At 56.3% G+C, this 18,101-nt stretch overlaps 1 protein-coding gene across 1 annotated transcript in view; it reads left to right on the plus strand.

The window, feature by feature from the left end:
* MACF1 (microtubule actin crosslinking factor 1) overlaps positions 1 to 18,101 on the plus strand; it is a gene marked incomplete at both ends in the record, with an annotated part of 111,440 nt that overhangs the window by 54,187 nt on the left and 39,152 nt on the right. The window contains 21 exons of the mRNA XM_079545964.1: positions 338 to 487; positions 755 to 970; positions 1,072 to 1,221; positions 1,709 to 1,942; positions 3,324 to 3,473; positions 3,556 to 3,789; positions 4,116 to 4,328; positions 4,708 to 5,217; positions 5,315 to 5,491; positions 5,931 to 6,054; positions 6,281 to 6,489; positions 6,732 to 7,049; positions 7,841 to 8,007; positions 8,696 to 8,852; positions 9,273 to 9,390; positions 10,554 to 10,616; positions 11,246 to 11,487; positions 11,890 to 12,019; positions 12,775 to 12,974; positions 13,848 to 14,343; positions 14,889 to 16,360. Coding sequence (XP_079402090.1) covers positions 338 to 487; positions 755 to 970; positions 1,072 to 1,221; positions 1,709 to 1,942; positions 3,324 to 3,473; positions 3,556 to 3,789; positions 4,116 to 4,328; positions 4,708 to 5,217; positions 5,315 to 5,491; positions 5,931 to 6,054; positions 6,281 to 6,489; positions 6,732 to 7,049; positions 7,841 to 8,007; positions 8,696 to 8,852; positions 9,273 to 9,390; positions 10,554 to 10,616; positions 11,246 to 11,487; positions 11,890 to 12,019; positions 12,775 to 12,974; positions 13,848 to 14,343; positions 14,889 to 16,360 — 5,730 coding nt within the window. The remainder of the gene's footprint in view (positions 1 to 337; positions 488 to 754; positions 971 to 1,071; positions 1,222 to 1,708; positions 1,943 to 3,323; positions 3,474 to 3,555; positions 3,790 to 4,115; positions 4,329 to 4,707; positions 5,218 to 5,314; positions 5,492 to 5,930; positions 6,055 to 6,280; positions 6,490 to 6,731; positions 7,050 to 7,840; positions 8,008 to 8,695; positions 8,853 to 9,272; positions 9,391 to 10,553; positions 10,617 to 11,245; positions 11,488 to 11,889; positions 12,020 to 12,774; positions 12,975 to 13,847; positions 14,344 to 14,888; positions 16,361 to 18,101) is intronic.

Here is an 18,101-nt window from a genome sequence, read left to right on the forward strand (position 1 = left end):
CAGCTGCAATGGATTTGGCAAACGACGCAGTGATGTATGACTGAAATCACTTCGTGTGGCTTCTTTTTGCTGGAGCGTTGCTTACAAATGACTAATAAATAGGACCTTTTTTGGCACTTCTACTGTAAAACAATAGAGCTCTTGCCATTTTTAAGCTTGTGTTGGAAAAAAAACCATGTGTTTTATTTTTCCTGTAGTAAATCTTGGAGATAAGGCCAGCAAGTGGAAAGTCCCTGAAATGGAATGCTATCAAGGGATTTCTGCTTTTCAGAATTACAGCCATGTGTTTTCTCTTTTCTCTAAATCTGAACTTTTGTTTCACTGTCGGATTCTGCAGATCAAGTTCAGCAAGAAGATGTGCCTGGAGCACGACGAGAAGCTCATCTCCTATCTCTCCATGCTGCGAGACATTGAGATGAGAATTAAACGGGTGCAGCCGGCGGGGCAGAACGTGGATGTGCTGCAGACACTGCTGCAGCAGGCAGAGGTGAGCACAGCCCCAGCATTTGTGTGCAAACCCCATCTCTCCCTGCTCTGACGCTCCCTGAGCATGGCTGAAATGAGTTTTACAGCCTGGAGAAAAGTAGTTGAGTGCTGGCAGCCAGCAGGGCTGCACGGACGGGTCAGTTGCAATGAATCTTTCCAGCAGACAGAGTTTGGAGCTGGTTCTCCCAAACCTCTGCAGTGCTGTCAGTTCAGCAGCAGGAAGGTGAAGTCAGCGTATCAGAGCCATAACGACGCTGTTTCGCCCCAGGCCCTGGATGCTGAGCTGCGGGAGCTCAGCTTTCCAGTGAATCAGGAGTTGGACGCCGTGAAGCGGATCGTGGCCAACCCGCCTGAAGAAGTCCCCGAGCAACTACTGAGAGCTTTGGAGAAGGATGCCAAGAACCTCCAGAAGTCTCTGAGCTCCGCAAGTGATATCCTGGAGTCCCGGCTGCAAAACCTTCGTGGTGCAGCAGAAACCCAAAAGGTAGAGCCGTGCTGTCCCTGCTGCCTTCTGTCCCGCTGCCCTGCCCAGCCGGGGTTTGTCCTCCCCTCTCCATGTGTAAGTGGGGCACTTCTGTGTTTCAGGCTGAAATCACAGCACACCATGAGACCCTCCAGGGGAAGCTGCAGGAGCTGCTGTGCTGGGTGTCCGGCACGGCGCAGGCGCTGGACGGCAGCGATTACCAGCACACGTTGGATGTGAGCAGTCTGAGACGCTGCCTCCAACGCTATCAGGTAACCATGGCGATGCCCCCAATCCTTGGCGATGCTCCCAATCCTTCCCTATGGATGGAGATGCTGTTCTCTGTGCGGAGGAGAAGCTGTTAATTCTGCTTCCCTCCGGAGCCTCGGTGGGTTTGCTGTTATCCTTCATCACAGAAGGAGCAGAGATGCTTTGTTTGCTCCAAAGTAATTTGTTTCCACAAAGCGTGAACCAAATGCTTTGGCCATTTGGGGAATGACTGCACGTGTGTGTGGTGGAAGCTGAGAGGTCCATGGGATTCCCGTGGGGCTGAGAGCTGCTGCCTTGGGGGGCCCTGACAGCCCCTCCATCACACCACTCCACCGGCACTGTGAGGAGCCCAGAGCCCCCCACTGTCATTCATGTGGCAGTGGCAGCTCTTGAGATTTGGTCAGCTCAGCATCGCTGGCAGCTGAAACCAAGGGGATGAAGGCTGCGTGGTCGACGGGGCTGCCTGACAGGCCCTTCCCTTCCCTCCAGGAGCTGAGTGAGCCCCTTGCTGACACCAAGTCCCAGCTCGACGCCACCGCCTTCGACATTCAGTTCCTTATCTCGGAGCACGCCCAGGACCTGCGCCCCCAGCAGAGCAGGCAGCTGCTGCGGCTGCTCAATGAGCTGCAGAAGGCTTTCCGGGAGCTGGCGGGGCGCGTGGCGGCACAGGTGGAGGTGCTGCAGGTCTGCCTGCAGCAGGCGGAGCGGACGGATCAGGTGAAGGTTGTGGGACATCGTCCTGCCTGCAGTTTGCTCGCTGAAGCGCTTTCTGGCCACAGGAGCGTGCGCTGAGCCCCTGGTTTGGGATGTCACCTGCATGCCACTCAGTTTACGACTTCTCACTGCACATCATGAGCTTCCTCTAAAGTCTTTCTTCTTCCTGCCACGTAGCTCCCAGGTGTGAAGTTGCTTTCCTTGCAGAAGGCTGAGCCTTTCCGAGGTGTGGGCGGCACAGTCCTCTGCTGCCATTGTATCTTGGGCCGGGTGGGACAAGCCCTGATCTCTGTAAGCCCACCAGGAAACCCCTGTGTGTAGCTGGCACCACAGCTGGGTCCTCGTGTCCTATTGTCAGAGCATGAGCAAGGTTTTGCTGACCTAGAGAAATCGCTGATGATGCACCAAGGCAGCCAGCAGCTGCAAAAGCAAGTGCCCAGGTCCTGCTGCACTCCAGCAGCACCTATCACTGCATGGATCCTCTTGTTCCAGACAGTATTAATGTGGTTTTATTAACAGTTGCTCTGTGTAACTCTTGCCTGTCCCATCTGGAGTGTGTGTGTGTATTAACCAGTTTGCTTTGCTTTTTCAGATTGAGTGTGCACCCATCCTAACCCAGGAAGAACTCGCTTTGCAGCGGAAGAGCTCTTAAGAAGGCTCTTTCAGTTTGCTTCTGTTGTTTATCTTATGACTGTGAGACGCAAGCACAGTGTGTTGCACAAGTTTGTACATCGCGTTGTGAAATGCCCAGTGAAACACAAACCTTCACCTCCCGTGGGGAAGGGGAGAGAAACGGTGCAGGGACTCTCAGGCCACATCATGCTCAATTGCTCAAACAGGCGCTTCTGTTCTCCGGCAGCAAAATGTGGGAGCTGGGTCAGCTGCAGAAACGCTTCCTCTCCCCTGGGCTCCCTCTCCAACCCCATGTACAAAAGCCAGCCCTGGGTCAGCTGGGGCTCCACAGTGGTGCTGCCCACTGCCAGGCTGTTAGCTCTCCTCAGCTGAGTTTCTGGTGCAGTTTTCCTGTTCAGAACATTGGATGGAAGAGGCACAGAAACTTCTGGTGGCGCTCTCCCAGGAGAGGGCTGTGTAAACTGGATCTGGATGGGGTTCTTAAAAAGCAAAACAAGAGACACCTGCTTGAGCGGTGGCAGATGTGCACTGCAGTCCCCCAGCACTGTGCTGGGCTTTGGACCTCAGCCCCGTTCCTGCAGCGTGTGAATGTGAGAGGGGGAGAGAGCCCAGGGAGAGCTGCAGAAGCCAGTTTCTGTGCTGCATCCCCTCCAGGAAGGTGCTCCAGCTGTAACCTCGTGCCTTGCTTTTCAGCCATGCGCACAGCGAGGCGCAGCCCCGGCACTAACGGCTCTCTCCCCCTCTGCTCTGACCGCAGACACTGCAGGAGCAGCAGGCAGCCCGTGCACAGAACCTGGCCGAGCTCAGCTCCTGGCTGGCAGCGGCCGAGGACACGCTGGTGGAGCAGCAGCGAGCAGCCAGGCAAGGAGATCTGCCTGCCTTGCAGCAGAGGCAAAGCGACGTGAAGGTCGGTGCTTTGAAACAGGATGCTGGGAGGGTTGGTGCTGCCTTGGGAATGTCCTGATGGGATCGTGCTGTTGTCTGCCCAGGAGCTGCAGAGGAGCATGCACAGCCGAGCCGCCTCCTTTGCCAGCATCATAAAAAGCACAGAGGAGTTCTTGGAGGAGAACAAGGCGAAGATGGAGCCCGGAGAGCTGGCAGTACTGCAGGAAAAGCTTCAGCGTGCCAAGGAGCAGTACCAATCCCTGCAGGAGAGGACAGAGATGGCTCAGAAGGAGCTGGAAAGTGCTGTGACTGCTGCAGTGCAGCAGGAGACAGAAAAGGTAACGTGTGAGGAGCTGCAGCCCTGTGCCTGGCTGAGAGCAGTGAGGGCTGCTCAATGGAACTGGGCTCACTTGAAGCCCTGAATGAGTCAAATGATGCACTGCTCTCACTGCCCTCGTGTTGCCCCAGTTGTGGAGGATGTGTGGTCACAAAGTGGTTGAGCCTTAGGGTGGGCACAGAGCGCCCCCACACACCTGTGAGATGTATCCACAGCTCTCCGGGGTGGAGGCTGCCTGTGGCCCCACGTTGCATTGGGGTGAGAAGCAGCATTTTGCTACACGTGGATAAAAGGAATCATTCTTACCCAGAGCCTCTGTGATTTCAGGTGAAAGCTGCCAAAGAGCTGCAGGAGAACAGCAATAAGATTGATGCGCTCCTGAGCTGGGTGGCATCGCTGGAGCAGAAGGGAGAGCTCCCACAGTACAGACCACATCCTGCCGAGCGAGCTGGGAAGGGCGCAGACGACATCCCTGATGGGCACATGGTGGGAGCAGCCAGCACTGCTGAGAGCCTGGATGAGCAGTACGAGGGGCTGAAGGTCAGGGCTGATGTCTCATCCCCTCAAAGCTCCCTGCCTGTGGTGCTTGTGGGTTGGGTGATGGATGGTCTGGCCTCCAGAGCGCACGTTGGGGTGGTTTTCCTTATGGGGAACTCCTGGGAAGTTCCTGCCTGACCTGAAGGACGCGTGGTGAGCAGTGGTGGGGCTGGCACCAGGCACGGCGCCATGGGCATAATGAGAGAACAGTGCCCTTAGTGAGAAGGGGTTACATCTGTCCTGCCTCATTAGCACTGCGGCGTGGCAGACAGGGCTTGGCCGCACACACAGCCTGCCTGCATCCATCTCACGTGCTGTGGGGGTTCAGTGCAATGTCCTCGGTCACGGGGGTCACCGCTGCACGTTGGCCGGTGTGTTCCAGGCCCAGCACCAGGAGCTGCTGTCCCAGCAGCAGGACGTCATCCTGGCGACGCAGGCAGCGCAGGCGTTCCTGGACAAGCACGGCCACAGCCTGCCTGGGGAGGAGAGGGCCCGGCTGCAGGGCGGGCTGGCGGAGCTGAAGGAGCGCTATGCGGCGTCCCTGGCGCGTTCCGAGGCGCAGCTGAAACAAGTGCAGGTGCTGCGGGACGAGCTGCAGAAGTTCTTGCGGGACCACGGGGAGTTCGAGGCGTGGCTGAAGCAAGCAGAGCAGGACCTGGAGGGGATGTGCAAAGGGGACGGCGACCCCGCGTCCCTCCGGCAGCTGCTGCTCCGGCAGGGCAGCTTCTCTGAAGACGTCATCTCCCACAAAGGCGACCTGCGCTTCGTCACCATGTCGGGTCAGAAGGTGCTGGATGCCGAGGGAGCTGCTGGGGAGGCGGGGTCATCTGGGAGCGTGGTGAAGAGCAAGCTGGAGGATGCCAGCCAGCGGTACGCCACGCTGCACTCCAAGGTATGGAGGGCTTTGCAAACCCTGGGATTCCTGGGCATTTTCTGTTTGCTGTCATCTTGTGTGCATCCTCCCCTTGTGTCTTTTTGCTGCCTTGCAGTGCACCAAGCTCGGCTCCCACCTGAGCACCCTGCTGGACCACTACCAGCAGTTCCAGGAGGTGGCAGAGTCTCTCCAGATGTGGCTGGAGGACAGCGAAGCTGCGGTTGGGAAGCTGCTATCAGAGAGCATTTCTTCAGATCCCACAGCTCTCCAGGAGCAGCTGGCCAGCACTGGGGTGCGTGGGGCTCAGGTCATTTCCTGGGGGAGTGCACGTGCAGAGCCTCTGCTCTGCAGCCCCAGTGTTGGACATCAGCAGCAAGGAAGAGATTCGAGCTGCTCTTATATTGCTGTTGGGTGCAGTGCTGTACCTGCAGGCTCAGCAGTCACTGCAGGTTGGAGCCACGCTGTTCTGGGAGGTGCTGAGCATGAGGATGAGGGGCCAGAGGGGATGTCCCAATGGGATGTAGGGAGGAAATTCCCCCATTGTGAATGCCCCCAAGCAGCCTGACCCAGTGCTGTGGTCAGCCCTGCCTGTAGCCTTCTGACCTACATTATTCAATTGTGGGATTTTTTGATTAACTGGACAGGGTTTATCCTCAGGGTTTAAATGGAGCATCATGGGCGAGGGTCTCTTACATGTGGCTGACTGCCGACTTTGTCTTGTGCCAAAGCAGCAGCTGCAGGGAAACCTCGCTGAGCATCAGGTGCCAGTGGAGAAGCTCCAGAAAGCAGCTCGGTCTCTGCTGGAGGTGCAAGGAGAGCCGGCCCCTGACCATGGGCACATTCAGGAAACAACAGGTAAAACAACAACAGCAGGGAGCAGCTGCTGGTGTGGCAGGGATGGATGGGGACAGACTGGAAAGCAATGAGGATGCATGATCTGTCACGTCTGGGGGACACGGGGCAGTGGTGGAGGCACAGCGATGGGGCCTTTGAGGTCAGCAAGAGCCTGCTGTTCTGTGCTCTCTGAACGCTCAGTGGGAAGCTCTGTGCCATTTGCTCCACTTTCCGCTGGTCTCTGCAGATGCCATCGTGAGCCGCTTCCAGATCCTCTCCCAGCAAATGGCCGAGCGCTCAGACCTGCTGCAGAAATCCATCGCGCAGTCCCAGAGCGTCCAGGAGAGCCTGGAGAGCCTCCTGCACTCAGTAGCTGATATTGAGAGGAGTCTGAGCACAGAGCAGCCGGGCGCGCTCTCCTCCGCCTCCATCCAGGACTCCTTGGCCACCAGTGCGGTAAGGCTGCCTCGCCCCCAATCACAGAACTGCAGCGTGGTTGGGTTGGATGGAACCTTAAAGCCCATCCAGTCCCAACCTCTGCCGTGGGCTGATTGCCTCCCACCAGTTCAGGCTGCCCCTCCGTGGCCTCGAGCACCTCCGGGGAGGGTGCACCCACAAACGCGTGCTGCTGTGCCATGGGGCAGTGCAGCCTCTCTGTCCCTGCTCAGTTTTCTCCTTTGTGTGTGTGCTCCCACCAGAAGCTGAAGCAGGACATCGCCCGGCAGAGGAGCTGCCTGGAAGCCACCCGTGAGATGGTGACGCGCTTTGCAGAGACAGCGGATGGCAGCACGGCTGCTGCCCTGCAGGGCAAACTGGCAGAGGTGGCAGAGCGCTTTGGAAGGCTGTGCCAGCAGCAGCAGGAGAAAGAGGAGGTGCTGAAGGCTCTCCTGCCCAAGGTGGAGCAGTACGAGCAGCTCTCAGAGAAGCTGCAGCAGTTCGTGGAGAGCAGAGCGCGAATGCTGGCATCCGGGAACCAGCCAGAGCAAGACATCGCTCACTTCTCCCAGCACCTCCAGGTGAGCTGTGCCTTCCCCTGCCCAAGGGAGGAAGTGTGTTCTGCCTGCACAGGGCTCCTGGGTGCTGCCGTTCTGTGGGGTTTCATCCTGCCCACGCAGCCCCTGCTGCTCCCCTGCAGCAGAATTCCATGCTAACCCCTGTTGGTCAGCAGGAACCTGCTGCTTGCTTGAGGAAGGGAGCGAGGCTGGAGCAGCTGAGGCCGTTTGCAGCCGTGAGAGATGGGAATGGCATTTCTTTGGAGCCAGCCCAAACTTCTGACAGGATCAGTCTCCTAGGGCCCGATCCAAATATAGTGAGGCTTTACCAATTAAAGCCTCCATTGGTTAATAAGCAAAATACCCAAGTGTTGGCAGCAAGTGCAGCACAGGATGTGACACAGCAGTGAGTCCTGGTGGCCAGCAGCGACTGTGCGAATTCTTCACTCGGGTTCCCTACAAGTGCTGTCCTGTGGGGCACGGTTTGCCCACAGATGCAGAAAAGCTCCTGCTGATGTTCATGCTATGCTGGGTTCGGGTTGGCCCAGTTTGGGTTTCCCCATCATGTTCACTGTGTGACTTTAAGTCAGCACCAGGGCAAGGCAGGGAGAAGTCGGATTTGGTCCACAGCTGGTTGTGGGATGTGCTGAGCCAGAGCTTCAGGAGCAGCGGTCCTGAGTCCTACCGTCTGTCTGCCTCTGGTGCAATGCACGGTGCTGCCTGCAGAGGGTCTGCAGCTCACCAGGGCCATCCCCTTCATCCCCCTCCCCAAATCCGCTGGGGGCACAGCCAGCATCACCCTTTGCTTCTGGCAGGAGCTGAATATGGAGATGGGGCAGCACCAGGAGGACCTGGCTGCCCTGGAGCAGCTGGCTGTGGAGCTGGGTGCCAGCAGCTTTGTGCCCGGCGCTGCTGCACAACAGGAAAAGCTGCAGAATCTGAAGGAGGAGTTCCTGCAGCTGCAGAAGGCGGCAAAGGAGAGGTGAGCCTCAGCCTGACCGAGCCTTCACAGCCTGAGCAGGGCCCCGTCTGCTCTCCTTTTGCAGGGGGGGCACAAGCAAAGCCTTCCTGCCTCCCCATCCCACACCGGGAGCGCAGCGCAGCTCTGCAGCTGACACGTTATAAAAAGCCCCGGCTGGGGGCGGCTGGAACGTTTCCCGGTGCTGCAGAGCCGCGTTCGCACATTTCCGAGCGCGTGGGCTGCCCGGCCCATCCTGCGGGAGCGGGCTGGGGGCATCGCGGGTGACGGGGCAGAGCAGGGTGGTCCCTGGCGTTGGGTTAGAGGTGCTTTAAAGCATCCTGAGCGTGGATCGGCCCTGGTAGCACGAGTAGCGTTGGAGCAGCAGCTTGTCTGTGTCTCTGGGGGGGTTGCAAGCTACATCTCCCAGCTCCCTAACTGCAAGGGAGGTTATGGGGCAAAAGCAGCAGAATTCCATGCTAACCCCTGTTGGTCAGCACTGTGCAGCAGGCTGCTCCCAGCCCCGGGCAGTGTGAGCCTCAGGCTGCCCCGCGCCCCGTGTTGGCCCGCATCGTGCACACAGTTCCTAAGCAGCATCTGCTGCTGATAATAAAAAGCTGGGTTCTTGGAGACACAACTGTGCTGCATTCAAGCGGCGGTAATTGCGAGGCGAAGCACGAGCTCTGACTGCCCAAAACCTTTTCACTCGCAGAGAAAGGGACGCCTCATCCTGCCAGGAGCAGCTGGACGAGTTCCGAAGGTTGGTGGCAGCCCTGCGGAAGTGGCTGAAGGACAGCGAGAGCAAAGTGCCACCTGTGGACACCTCGCTGGGCACCCAGGAGCTACAGCGGCGCAGGCAGCGGGTCCAGGTGGGCAGAGGGAGCTGGAGAAGCTGCTGTGAAAATGCTGGAGTGGGGAATAAATCTCAGGGCTCAGTGTCCTGGGGGCGCTTTGTACTCTGGGTGATGCTTTCCTGCTGGACTGCAACCCCCTGTGTGTGGACATCCCCTCGTGTGCAGAAGGAGCAGAGCAGTGATCCTCCCACATACAGCACGTTTCCCTTCCCTACTCCTCCCCTGCTTTGTCAGGATTTAGGATTTGTTGCCGTGTGCTTCTCCTTCCTAACATCAAAGGCAGCTTTAAATCAGGACATGTCCTGAGGACCCAAACAATTCCAGGGCCACACTGGGGGACCTGCAGCATCCCTGTGGGTTGGCACGAGGGCTCTGTGGGATGGATACACAGCGCTGTCGGAGCAGCCACTGACTGCAGCCTTTGCTCCCACACAGGAGCTGCTGGAGGAGTGGTCAGGGAAGGGCCCGCAGGTGGAGGAACTCAGCCACAGGGGGACCCTCCTGGAGAACCTGATTGTGGAGATCACGGCCCCGGACAGTCAGACCAAGGCGGGTGAGTGGCAGCCCTGCTCATGAGGAAGGCTCCTTCCTTCAAGGAGCTCCACGAACAGCTTCTGTTAGCCTGCACAGAGCCAGAAATGGTTACTTCCCCATTTTACCAAACTTGAGATGACTTCAGAGGTGGTCCAGACCAGCAAGCGGTCAGGCTGTTTTTTTTGTGCATCAGCTGTGTGCTCTGAGCCCACCAGCACGAGGCACAGCAGCTTGGTGCCTGGGGCTGCCCTATAGTGAGCACTGTGTTGGTGCTCAGCACTGGAAGGTCTGGGCCTCATATACAGGTGTGGGCTCCGTATCCACATGGAATGGGAGGCTGCAGTGCTCAGGCATGATTTACTGATTTCCTTTCTGGCTTTGAGTCTGTGAAGCAATGAGATTATGCCTGGTTTGTTTGGAAACTTCCAGCTCATGAGAACAAGTCCCTGCACTCTCCCCTCTGATGGGCCTTTATGGGAATGTACAGTCTGTGCTTATCTGTTGGGGTTAACTTGAACAGTTCAATGGGGAACTTCCAAGAACAGCCTGCAGGGTGTGCGGAACCAGGAGCTGGCATGCATTACCAGACAAAGCTCAGCTTCTCTCTCAGAGCGCTGTCAGATATCTAAAAGAGGAGGGATGTAGGTCAGGTGTCAGGAATTCATGGGACTGTCGTTTGGAGCTGGCTCATCCCCTGCGTGGCACCACCAGCACAGGGGACCCGTTCCCCTTTTCAAAGCTGGGGCGGTGCTGGAAGCTGCAGTCCCTTACCCATGAGGGGCAGAAAGGGAGCAGCTGGCGTTTCTGAAGAATCCCCTTTTGATTCAAAGTGTAACCGTGATGTCTGCAGCGCTTCCCAAAAGCGGGACACGTGTGGTGCCTCCTAACAGAGCTCTAGGGAAGATTTAAAGAGTTTTATTCCATAAGGAAAGGAGAATAAGAGGGAATTAATCTCTTCCGGGGAGCTAATCCCTCTGGTGAAGGCATTGCAAAGCCTCAGCTCACAAAATCACACTCAGGGCAGCAGCTTTGCGGGGCACACAGCAGAGCCACATCCCGAGTGCCATCAGTGTGCTCAGTGCCACAGGGCTGTGTTGTCACACTGCGTTCCTGTCTGCTTGCTGCACGCAGCCCTAACACGTCTGTCTTGTCCCCCTGTCTGTCCCCGTCCCCTCCGCTCAGGTTCTGTGCTGCCCGCAGTGGGAGGGCCTCTGGGCAGCGTGAATGGATTCCACACTTGCAAAGGTGAGAGCGCTCCGCTGGCCGCGTCCCCATCCGCTTTGTCTGTGCATTTCCATCCGTGAGACATCAGCCCCAGTGTGACACCACCAGCATCCTGTGGAAGTGAAATGAGCCTGCAGATGGGCTCGGTGACACCGGCGGTGTGGATGTGGGTCAGGCTGAAGGACAGGCATTGCCCCGACGCCGTCAGATGGTGCCAGGGCTGATAGATGGAGATTGTTGCAGGGCCTGCAGTTAAACCCATTGGTTCGAGGGCTTATAATGCCTTCCAATCCTTCCGACTGAAGAGCAATTTTAATTATTGCCCGATATCTGCTGTTAGGTCACCAGTTCAGTGAGATAATAGGTGCATAAAAATGGCTTGGTATTTCGTGTCATGTTGCTTCGCAGAGTCTCAGCAGTGACACTGCAGCGGTGGGGCTCAGCTTGCATCAGTCCCACAGACGTGAGGACGTTTGCTCTGTTTGCAAACTGTCAGCACACATTGGCGGTGCTGGGGGAGAGCGCTGGGGTGACGCGATGGCAGTGAGTGACAGTGCAGCTCAGCCGGCTGCCTGGAGCTGAGTCTGTGCCTGACGGCGCCGTGCTCTGGGGCCGCACTTCTCATCCCACGCTGCTGTTTTTGGCAATAGATCTGACCGAGATCCAATGCGACGTGTCGGACGTCAGCCGGCAGTACGAGGGTCTCGGCACGGCGCTGCGGGAGCGCCTGCAGCAGCTCTCGGCCATGCTGGAGAGGATGCAGGCAGTGCAGGAGGAGGCGGGCGCTGTGCTGCAGTGGTTGGAGTCAAAGGAGCGGACGCTGTCGGAGCTGGAAGCCTCCTCCTCACCCACCAAGACGGAGACCATGCGGGCTCAGGCCGAGCACAACAAGGTAACTGCATCAGAGCGAAGCTGCGTCAGGCGTCCTCACCAGCAGGCCAGGTGTTGTTGTTGTTGTTGCGGCCAGGTGGAAGTGCCGGATCTGCCCTGGGGCATCCCCTCGAGGTGGGGCAGAAGCCCACCCTCCGCTCCCGGGCGTTTATTTGCCGTTGATTTGGCTCTGCAGGGCTTGATGTTGCCCTCCCAGCTCCTTGTGGGAAGCCGTTCCCCATCCGTGGTGCTCTGGGAGCCAAGCTGGCTTGTGCTGCTGCTGCTGCTGAAAAATGAAGCGATTCCATTAAAGTGCAAAGAGCAGAAACTGTTCTTCTCCAGCTTGTAGCTGCTGCTCTGTTCCTCCTCAGTGACTCTGTTCTTTTGCGCTGTATCTAACAAAGTTCCAACGGTCCTTTTCCAGGCATTTCTGGCTGAATTGGAACAGAATTCTGGAAAGATCCAGAAGGTAAAGGAAGCACTTTCTGGCTTGCTGGAGAAATATCCAGATTCTCCAGAAGCAGCAAACTGGAAGAAGATGCAGGAAGACCTGAGTAAGTGCCTGCAGCTCTGTCATGAGGTTTCTGTCTTGAGGCATCACATTAGAAGTGATTCCGGACTGCAGGACGACTCCAAAGTCACAGCAGAGCAGTCGCTTCTAATTAGAATTCAGTAAATAGCGAACTTATCTCCGAGCTGTCTGGTGCACAAGGTGTTCCAGAGACAAGCTCTGTTCTGATTAACGAAATCTCTATGATGGATGTATATTTTAAAGACTTGTCTCCTTAAATTACTTCTTTAAAAAAGAAAAAAAAAGCGTCAGCAGCATGAGTTGATTACTTTGATTAAAAGCTGCATTGCTAGATATGAAATTCCGGTCGTTAGTGAGGGTACTGCAGGTAATTGAATGTTGACTAAACAAGGCAATGTGTTTAAAAAGAAGCCCAGAGTCCCTGCTTTGAAATGGCAGGAACACGTTTATGGAGTTCTCCATCCAGGAGATACGAACGTGGTGTTTGAGGGCTGACACACATGGGAGCACCCATTTATCGGAGCTGTGTCTGAGCCGGAGGTGTGAGGGGGCTCTCCAAGGTCACACAAGCTGGAGGCAGCAGTGCCCGCATCGCAGCCGTGCTGCTTGTGAGGTTTATTCTGTGCGCTTCGAGACCATCAGGGATGGGTAGTGGCTTCTTAGACGGAGAGTGGCTAGAGCTAGGTGTAAGCAGAGGACTCTGTCCTGGGTGAAGCACGGGGAGGGTGCGGAGCCGTGTCAGCCCCGGGGAGCGCAGCCAACACCAGCTCTGTGCAGACTGCAGGTGGGAACGCGCCAGCCAGGCGACGGCCGAGCGGCAGCAGAAGCTGGAGGAGTCAGCCAACCAGCTGGCCAGCTTCCAGGCGGCCGAGGCGCAGCTGCGGCCATGGCTGATGGAGAAGGAGCTGATGATGAGTGTGCTGGGACCCCTCTCCATCGACCCCAACATGCTGAACGCACAGAAGCAGCAGGTCCAGGTGAGCTGGTCCTACCTCATGGGCTAGGGGTGAAGAAAGAGGTGCTGCTCGTGGTCCACAGGGTGGAAGATGGCACTCCTTCATAGAATTATGTGGTCATGAAGTTGGAAAAGATGTCTGTGACCACGATGTCCAGCCATTGACCCATCTCCACCATGCCCACTCGTAGAACACAGAATCATTCAGGTTAGAGAAGACATCTGAGCTACCAGTCCAACTCTATCCCACCCCCACCGTGCGCACTGACTGCGTCCCTCAGTGCCACATCTCCATGGTTCTGGAGCATTTCCAGGGTTGGTGATGTCAGGGTTCTGCTCCTAAATCCACCAAGCCCTACTGAGTGCAAACTGCTGTGGATAAGTTGAGACAGATGCAGTGCTTGGTTCCCTGCTCTGGACTGACTCATCAGTGAATCACTTGGCCCCTGTTGGAGAGTGAAATTGCTTTAAACAAGACCTGTGCTGATGCTCTGCAGGACTTGCTGATGCTGCCCACCACTGGGCTGCCAGCCCCTACCGACTGCTTCCAAATACTGCCATGTCCGTAAGCGGCCGGCCGCGTCACGAAATGAAAGGCCCTGGTTAGCATAATTAGATTCCCATCTGACTGGTTTATGTTACATTATGCAGCAGTAGGACAAATAAGAGAGAAAGCAAAGTGCTCTATCACTGCAGTCACGGACTCCCAGCTTTTCGAGTTGCGAGGTCACTGTAAATTGCATTGCCCAATTGCCGTCCCATCCCAGGGGCATCTTGCTTTGCTCTTAGGGGCTCTGTGGGCTGGGTGAAGCCCTTGGAGGTCTGGTTTGTTTTGGCTGTGTGTACTTGGAGCTGTCAGTTTCATGCAAACATTTTTATGTTATTTCTGTTTCAGTTTATGCTGAAGGAATTTGAATCTCGCAGACAACAGCACGAGCAGCTCAACCAGGCAGCTCAGAGCATCCTCACTGGCCCCGGGGATGTTTCCCCATCCACCAACCAAGTGCGGGAGGAGCTCCAAGGGGTCAACCAGAAATGGTCCGAGCTGACAGAACGCCTCAACTCCCGCTCCAGCCAAATTGACCAAGCCATAGTGAAGAGCACCCAGTACCAGGAGCTCCTCCAGGGCCTCTCCGAGAAGGTGAAGGCGGTCGGGCAGCGCCTGAGCAGCCAATCTGCCGTCAGCACGCAGCCCGACGCCGTGAAGCAGCAGCTGGAGGAGACCAGCGAGATCCGCTCGGACCTGGAGCAGCTGGAGGAGGAGATTGCAGAGGCTCAGACGCTCTGTGACGACCTGTCTGTTCTGATTGGGGAGCAGTACCTCAAAGATGAGCTGCGGAAACGGCTTGAAACGGTGGCTCTTCCTCTCAAGGGACTGGAAGACCTGGCAGGTGAGACAGCACGGAGGTGTGAGAAGGGATGCTGAGAGGTCGAGCTCCACCCCTTGCTTGTTGCCAGAGGGCTCACCCATCACTGGGCTGCTAAGAATAGCAGGGAAAGGACTGTTTATCGTTTTTACTGAGGTGCTTTGTGGGTGTTCAAGTGGCTGTAAGCATGGAGATTTCTCACTCCAAGCATACCTGAGCCTGGACAGTTCATCCCACTGGTGGCATGCACTGCGCCTGGAACAAAACAGCTGTGCCTCAACTTCAGAATGGGGGCAGAGAAACCTCATGGCCACTCTCAGGTTGGGTTTCCCCTTCTGCGTTGTAAGAGATGGCGCTTAGAAATTGGTCAGGGCCGCAGAGGCTACTGCGTTATCCCTACTGATTGCTTAAAAAATTCATGAACCAGTGAGCAACGCTGGTGATGCAATGGAAAACTCCTTCCTGTTAATCAAAACACAGTTGGTGCATCTGAGATGATTTTAAATAATTGCCCTTCGCTTATTTGATTCCAGCTTAATTGTTGCGTTCTAATCTTATTTCCATTGCAGCCGACCGGATGAACCGACTGCAGACCGCGCTTGCAAGTTCCCAGCAGTTCCAGCATATGTTTGATGAACTCAGGGCCTGGCTCGATGACAAACTGTGCCAGCAAGCTCGGAGCCAACCTATTTCTGCTAGACTGGAGAGGCTCCAGAGCCAAATTCAGGAGCAAGAGGAGTTCCAGAAGAGTCTCAACCAACACAGTGGCTCCTATGAGATGATCGTGGCTGAGGGGGAGTCGTTGCTGCTTTCTGTCCAACCTGGGGAGGAGAAGACCGCTCTGCAAAACCAGCTGGTCAGCCTCAAAACGCACTGGGAAGAGCTGAGCAAGCAGGCTGCCGACAGGCACTCCAAGCTGAAGGACTGCCTGCAGAAAGCCCACAAGTACCAGAGGCACACGGAGGACCTCCTGCCTTGGGTGGAGGACTGCAAGGCCAAGATGTCGGAGCTGGAGGTGACGCTGGACCCAGTGCAGCTGGAGGCCACACTGCTGCGCTCCAGGGCTCTGCTGAGCGATGTGGAGAAGCGGCGCTCGGTGCTGGAGATGCTGAACAGCGCCGCCGACATCCTGATCGACGCCTCGCAGAGCGACGAGGACGACATCCGCGACGAGAAGGCTGCGATCAACCAGGAGATGGACGCCATCACCGAGGAGCTGCAAGCCAAGACAGGCTCCATCGACGAGATGGCGCAGAGGCTCAAGGAGTTCCAGGAGAGCTTCAGGAACATCGAGAAGAAGCTGGAAGGGGCCAAGCACCAGCTGGAGATCTTCGAGGCTCTGGGGCCACAAGCCTGCAGCAACAAGAACCTGGAGAAGCTGAGGGCGCAGCAGGAGGCGCTGCAGGCGCTGGAGCCGCAGGTGGATTACCTGAAGCACTTCACACGAGGGCTGGTGGAAGACGCTCCCGATGGGTCGGACTGCTCCCAGCTCCTGGGCCAAGCGGAGGTGGCTCAGGAAGAGTTCAAAGCAATGAGGCAGAAAGTGAATGACTGCTGCGTGCTGATGGAAAACAAGCTGGAAGGGATCGGCCAGTTCACGGGGCGGGTGAGGGAGATGTTCTCGCAGCTGGCAGACCTCGACGATGAGCTGGACGGAATGGGGCCCACCGGGAGGGACGCCGACAGCCTGCAGTCCCAGGCAGAGGATGTTCGCACGTTCCTGGGCAAGCTGCAGGGGCTGAAGGCCGACATCGAGGCTTCTGAAAGTGAATGCAAGCAGATGCTCGAGGATGAGGGGAGCCCCGATTTACTGGGGCTGAAACGTGAACTGGAGACGCTGAGCAAGCAGTGCGGCAAGCTGACCGAGAGGGGCAGGAGCCGACAGGAGCAGGTGGAGACCACGCTGGCACGCGTCGAGGACTTCTACAGCAGATTGAAGGAGCTGAGCCACATGGCGGCGGCGGCGGAGGAGAGCGAGGCTCTGCAGGGGGTGGTGGGCACCGAGGTTGAGACCATCAACCAGCAGCTGGCCGACTTCAAGGTAAGTCCTTGTGCTGCAGCATTTCTTATGTGGCTCTTTGTGTTTGAGGGCTGTCCTTTGGTGCTGTGGTCTTTTGGATAGGACCGATGTCTGCTGGGAAGGAGCAGGGAACCGAGCTGTTGTGGCTCCGTTGGTTTTTTTGCTATGTTGGCATTTTGGATGCAGTAAAATACTGTTGCTTTGGAGGATACAAAACCAACTGCTGGCCTTGATAGTCTGCGCTGAAAAGATGCAGTAAGATTTTGGGACTGGGAGGAAAAAGGTCTTTTCTCACCTCTCCTTGCAGTGTGTAATGGTGGGCCAGTGCCTCCTGGGCCTTTGGAGGTGGTTGATTGTAGGTTTGGGGGAGGAAGGAATGTGTTGGGATGTTGGCATAACCTGAGCAGGTCTTTCTACCTGGTGCACCGTTCCCACATGTTGTTCACTTCTGGGAACACACGTGCATCCATTTCTTCTTGCCTTGGGTGCAAATAAAGCCACAGATAAACTGTGGCGGATGGAAGACACACGGGGAGAGACACCAAGGCAAAGTTCACTTTGTTGGGTGGTTTTTGTGTTTCCAGCTAAGAGCTGCTGGGGACCACTGAGGCTTGCATAAAATACTGACAAAAGAGTTGGAGTGTGTTTGAGTACTGTAATTTTTTAAACAGCATTGTGGTGTTGGGTCACGCTGTTATTCTACGTTCATTACATTAACCTTCCTAGAGTTTTCTTGCTGATGAAACTCGTATTGCTGATGTGCTGATGATGGGCTGACTTACATCTGGCTGCTTGTTTCCTGGCAGTAGCGGGGAGCGGGGCAGGGAGGCATTTCTACAGCCACTGACTTTTCATCTCATAGCTAATTGGTCCCATTCCATTGCCCTGTGAGTCCTGCTTTAGGTTGAGGTGATTCTGTTTTGGGGGCTGCCCATCCAAAAAAACTCTGAAGCGTTACAGACTTGAGCTCCCATATGTTGCTGTTGTCTTTCATGTTGGGCGGCATTAAAATTGTATTGTTTGGAAGGGATTTAATTTCATCTCTGAACACCGTGCAGTTGCTTGCACCAAGTATAGCCAGGGAGGAGTTTCCAGCCTGCGTGGCTGGTGGAGCAATGGCCCTGGGGATGACCCCTTACCCCGTGGTGCAACCTCGTTTGGAGGCACTCATTGCACTTTGGGGTCTTTGTTTGAGGAAAGCTCAGTGGGGAAAATGAAAGCTGCATTGAGCAGTGCATTGCAGCAGTGAGTTTTGCTCCTTCCTGCCTGAGGATGAAGTGGGGGAGAAGCAGTGATGGAGCAATCGCTGTTCGAAGCAGCATTCCTCTCATGCACGGTTCATCCAGAGAGTGAGGAATGTGCGTGGTGCAGAGCAGATCTTTGCAAAGCCTCCTCATGGGGCTCCCTCCAAGGGAGGCTGCGACCTGAGGGGTTGGGGTGGCTGTGTGGGGTGTGAGCAGATAGCGTGTCCTAGGGCATCAATTTTAATGAACAACTGTGTAAATGAGATGCAAATTAGGTGTGGCCCCAGGGCTCCCAGCACCTCGCCAACGCAGCCCTGACAAAGGTGGGCACTTCTGGACTCATTGTGTCCATGTTTTAATCAAAGGAGATCTATTGAGGGCTGGCTGGGGCTGCAGCAGCTGATGTGTAGAGCAGCTGATGCTCGCAGCTCCCCATGTATTTTCCTTCTCCTGCCTGCAGACAGCCCTGGCTCTCACCCCGCCGGGCCCTCAGTGCACGGGTGGGACGGGGGAGGAAT

This window comes from Tetrao urogallus (genome assembly GCF_951394365.1).
Source record: "Tetrao urogallus genome assembly, chromosome: 23".
Classification (NCBI taxonomy): Eukaryota; Metazoa; Chordata; class Aves; order Galliformes; family Phasianidae; genus Tetrao; species Tetrao urogallus.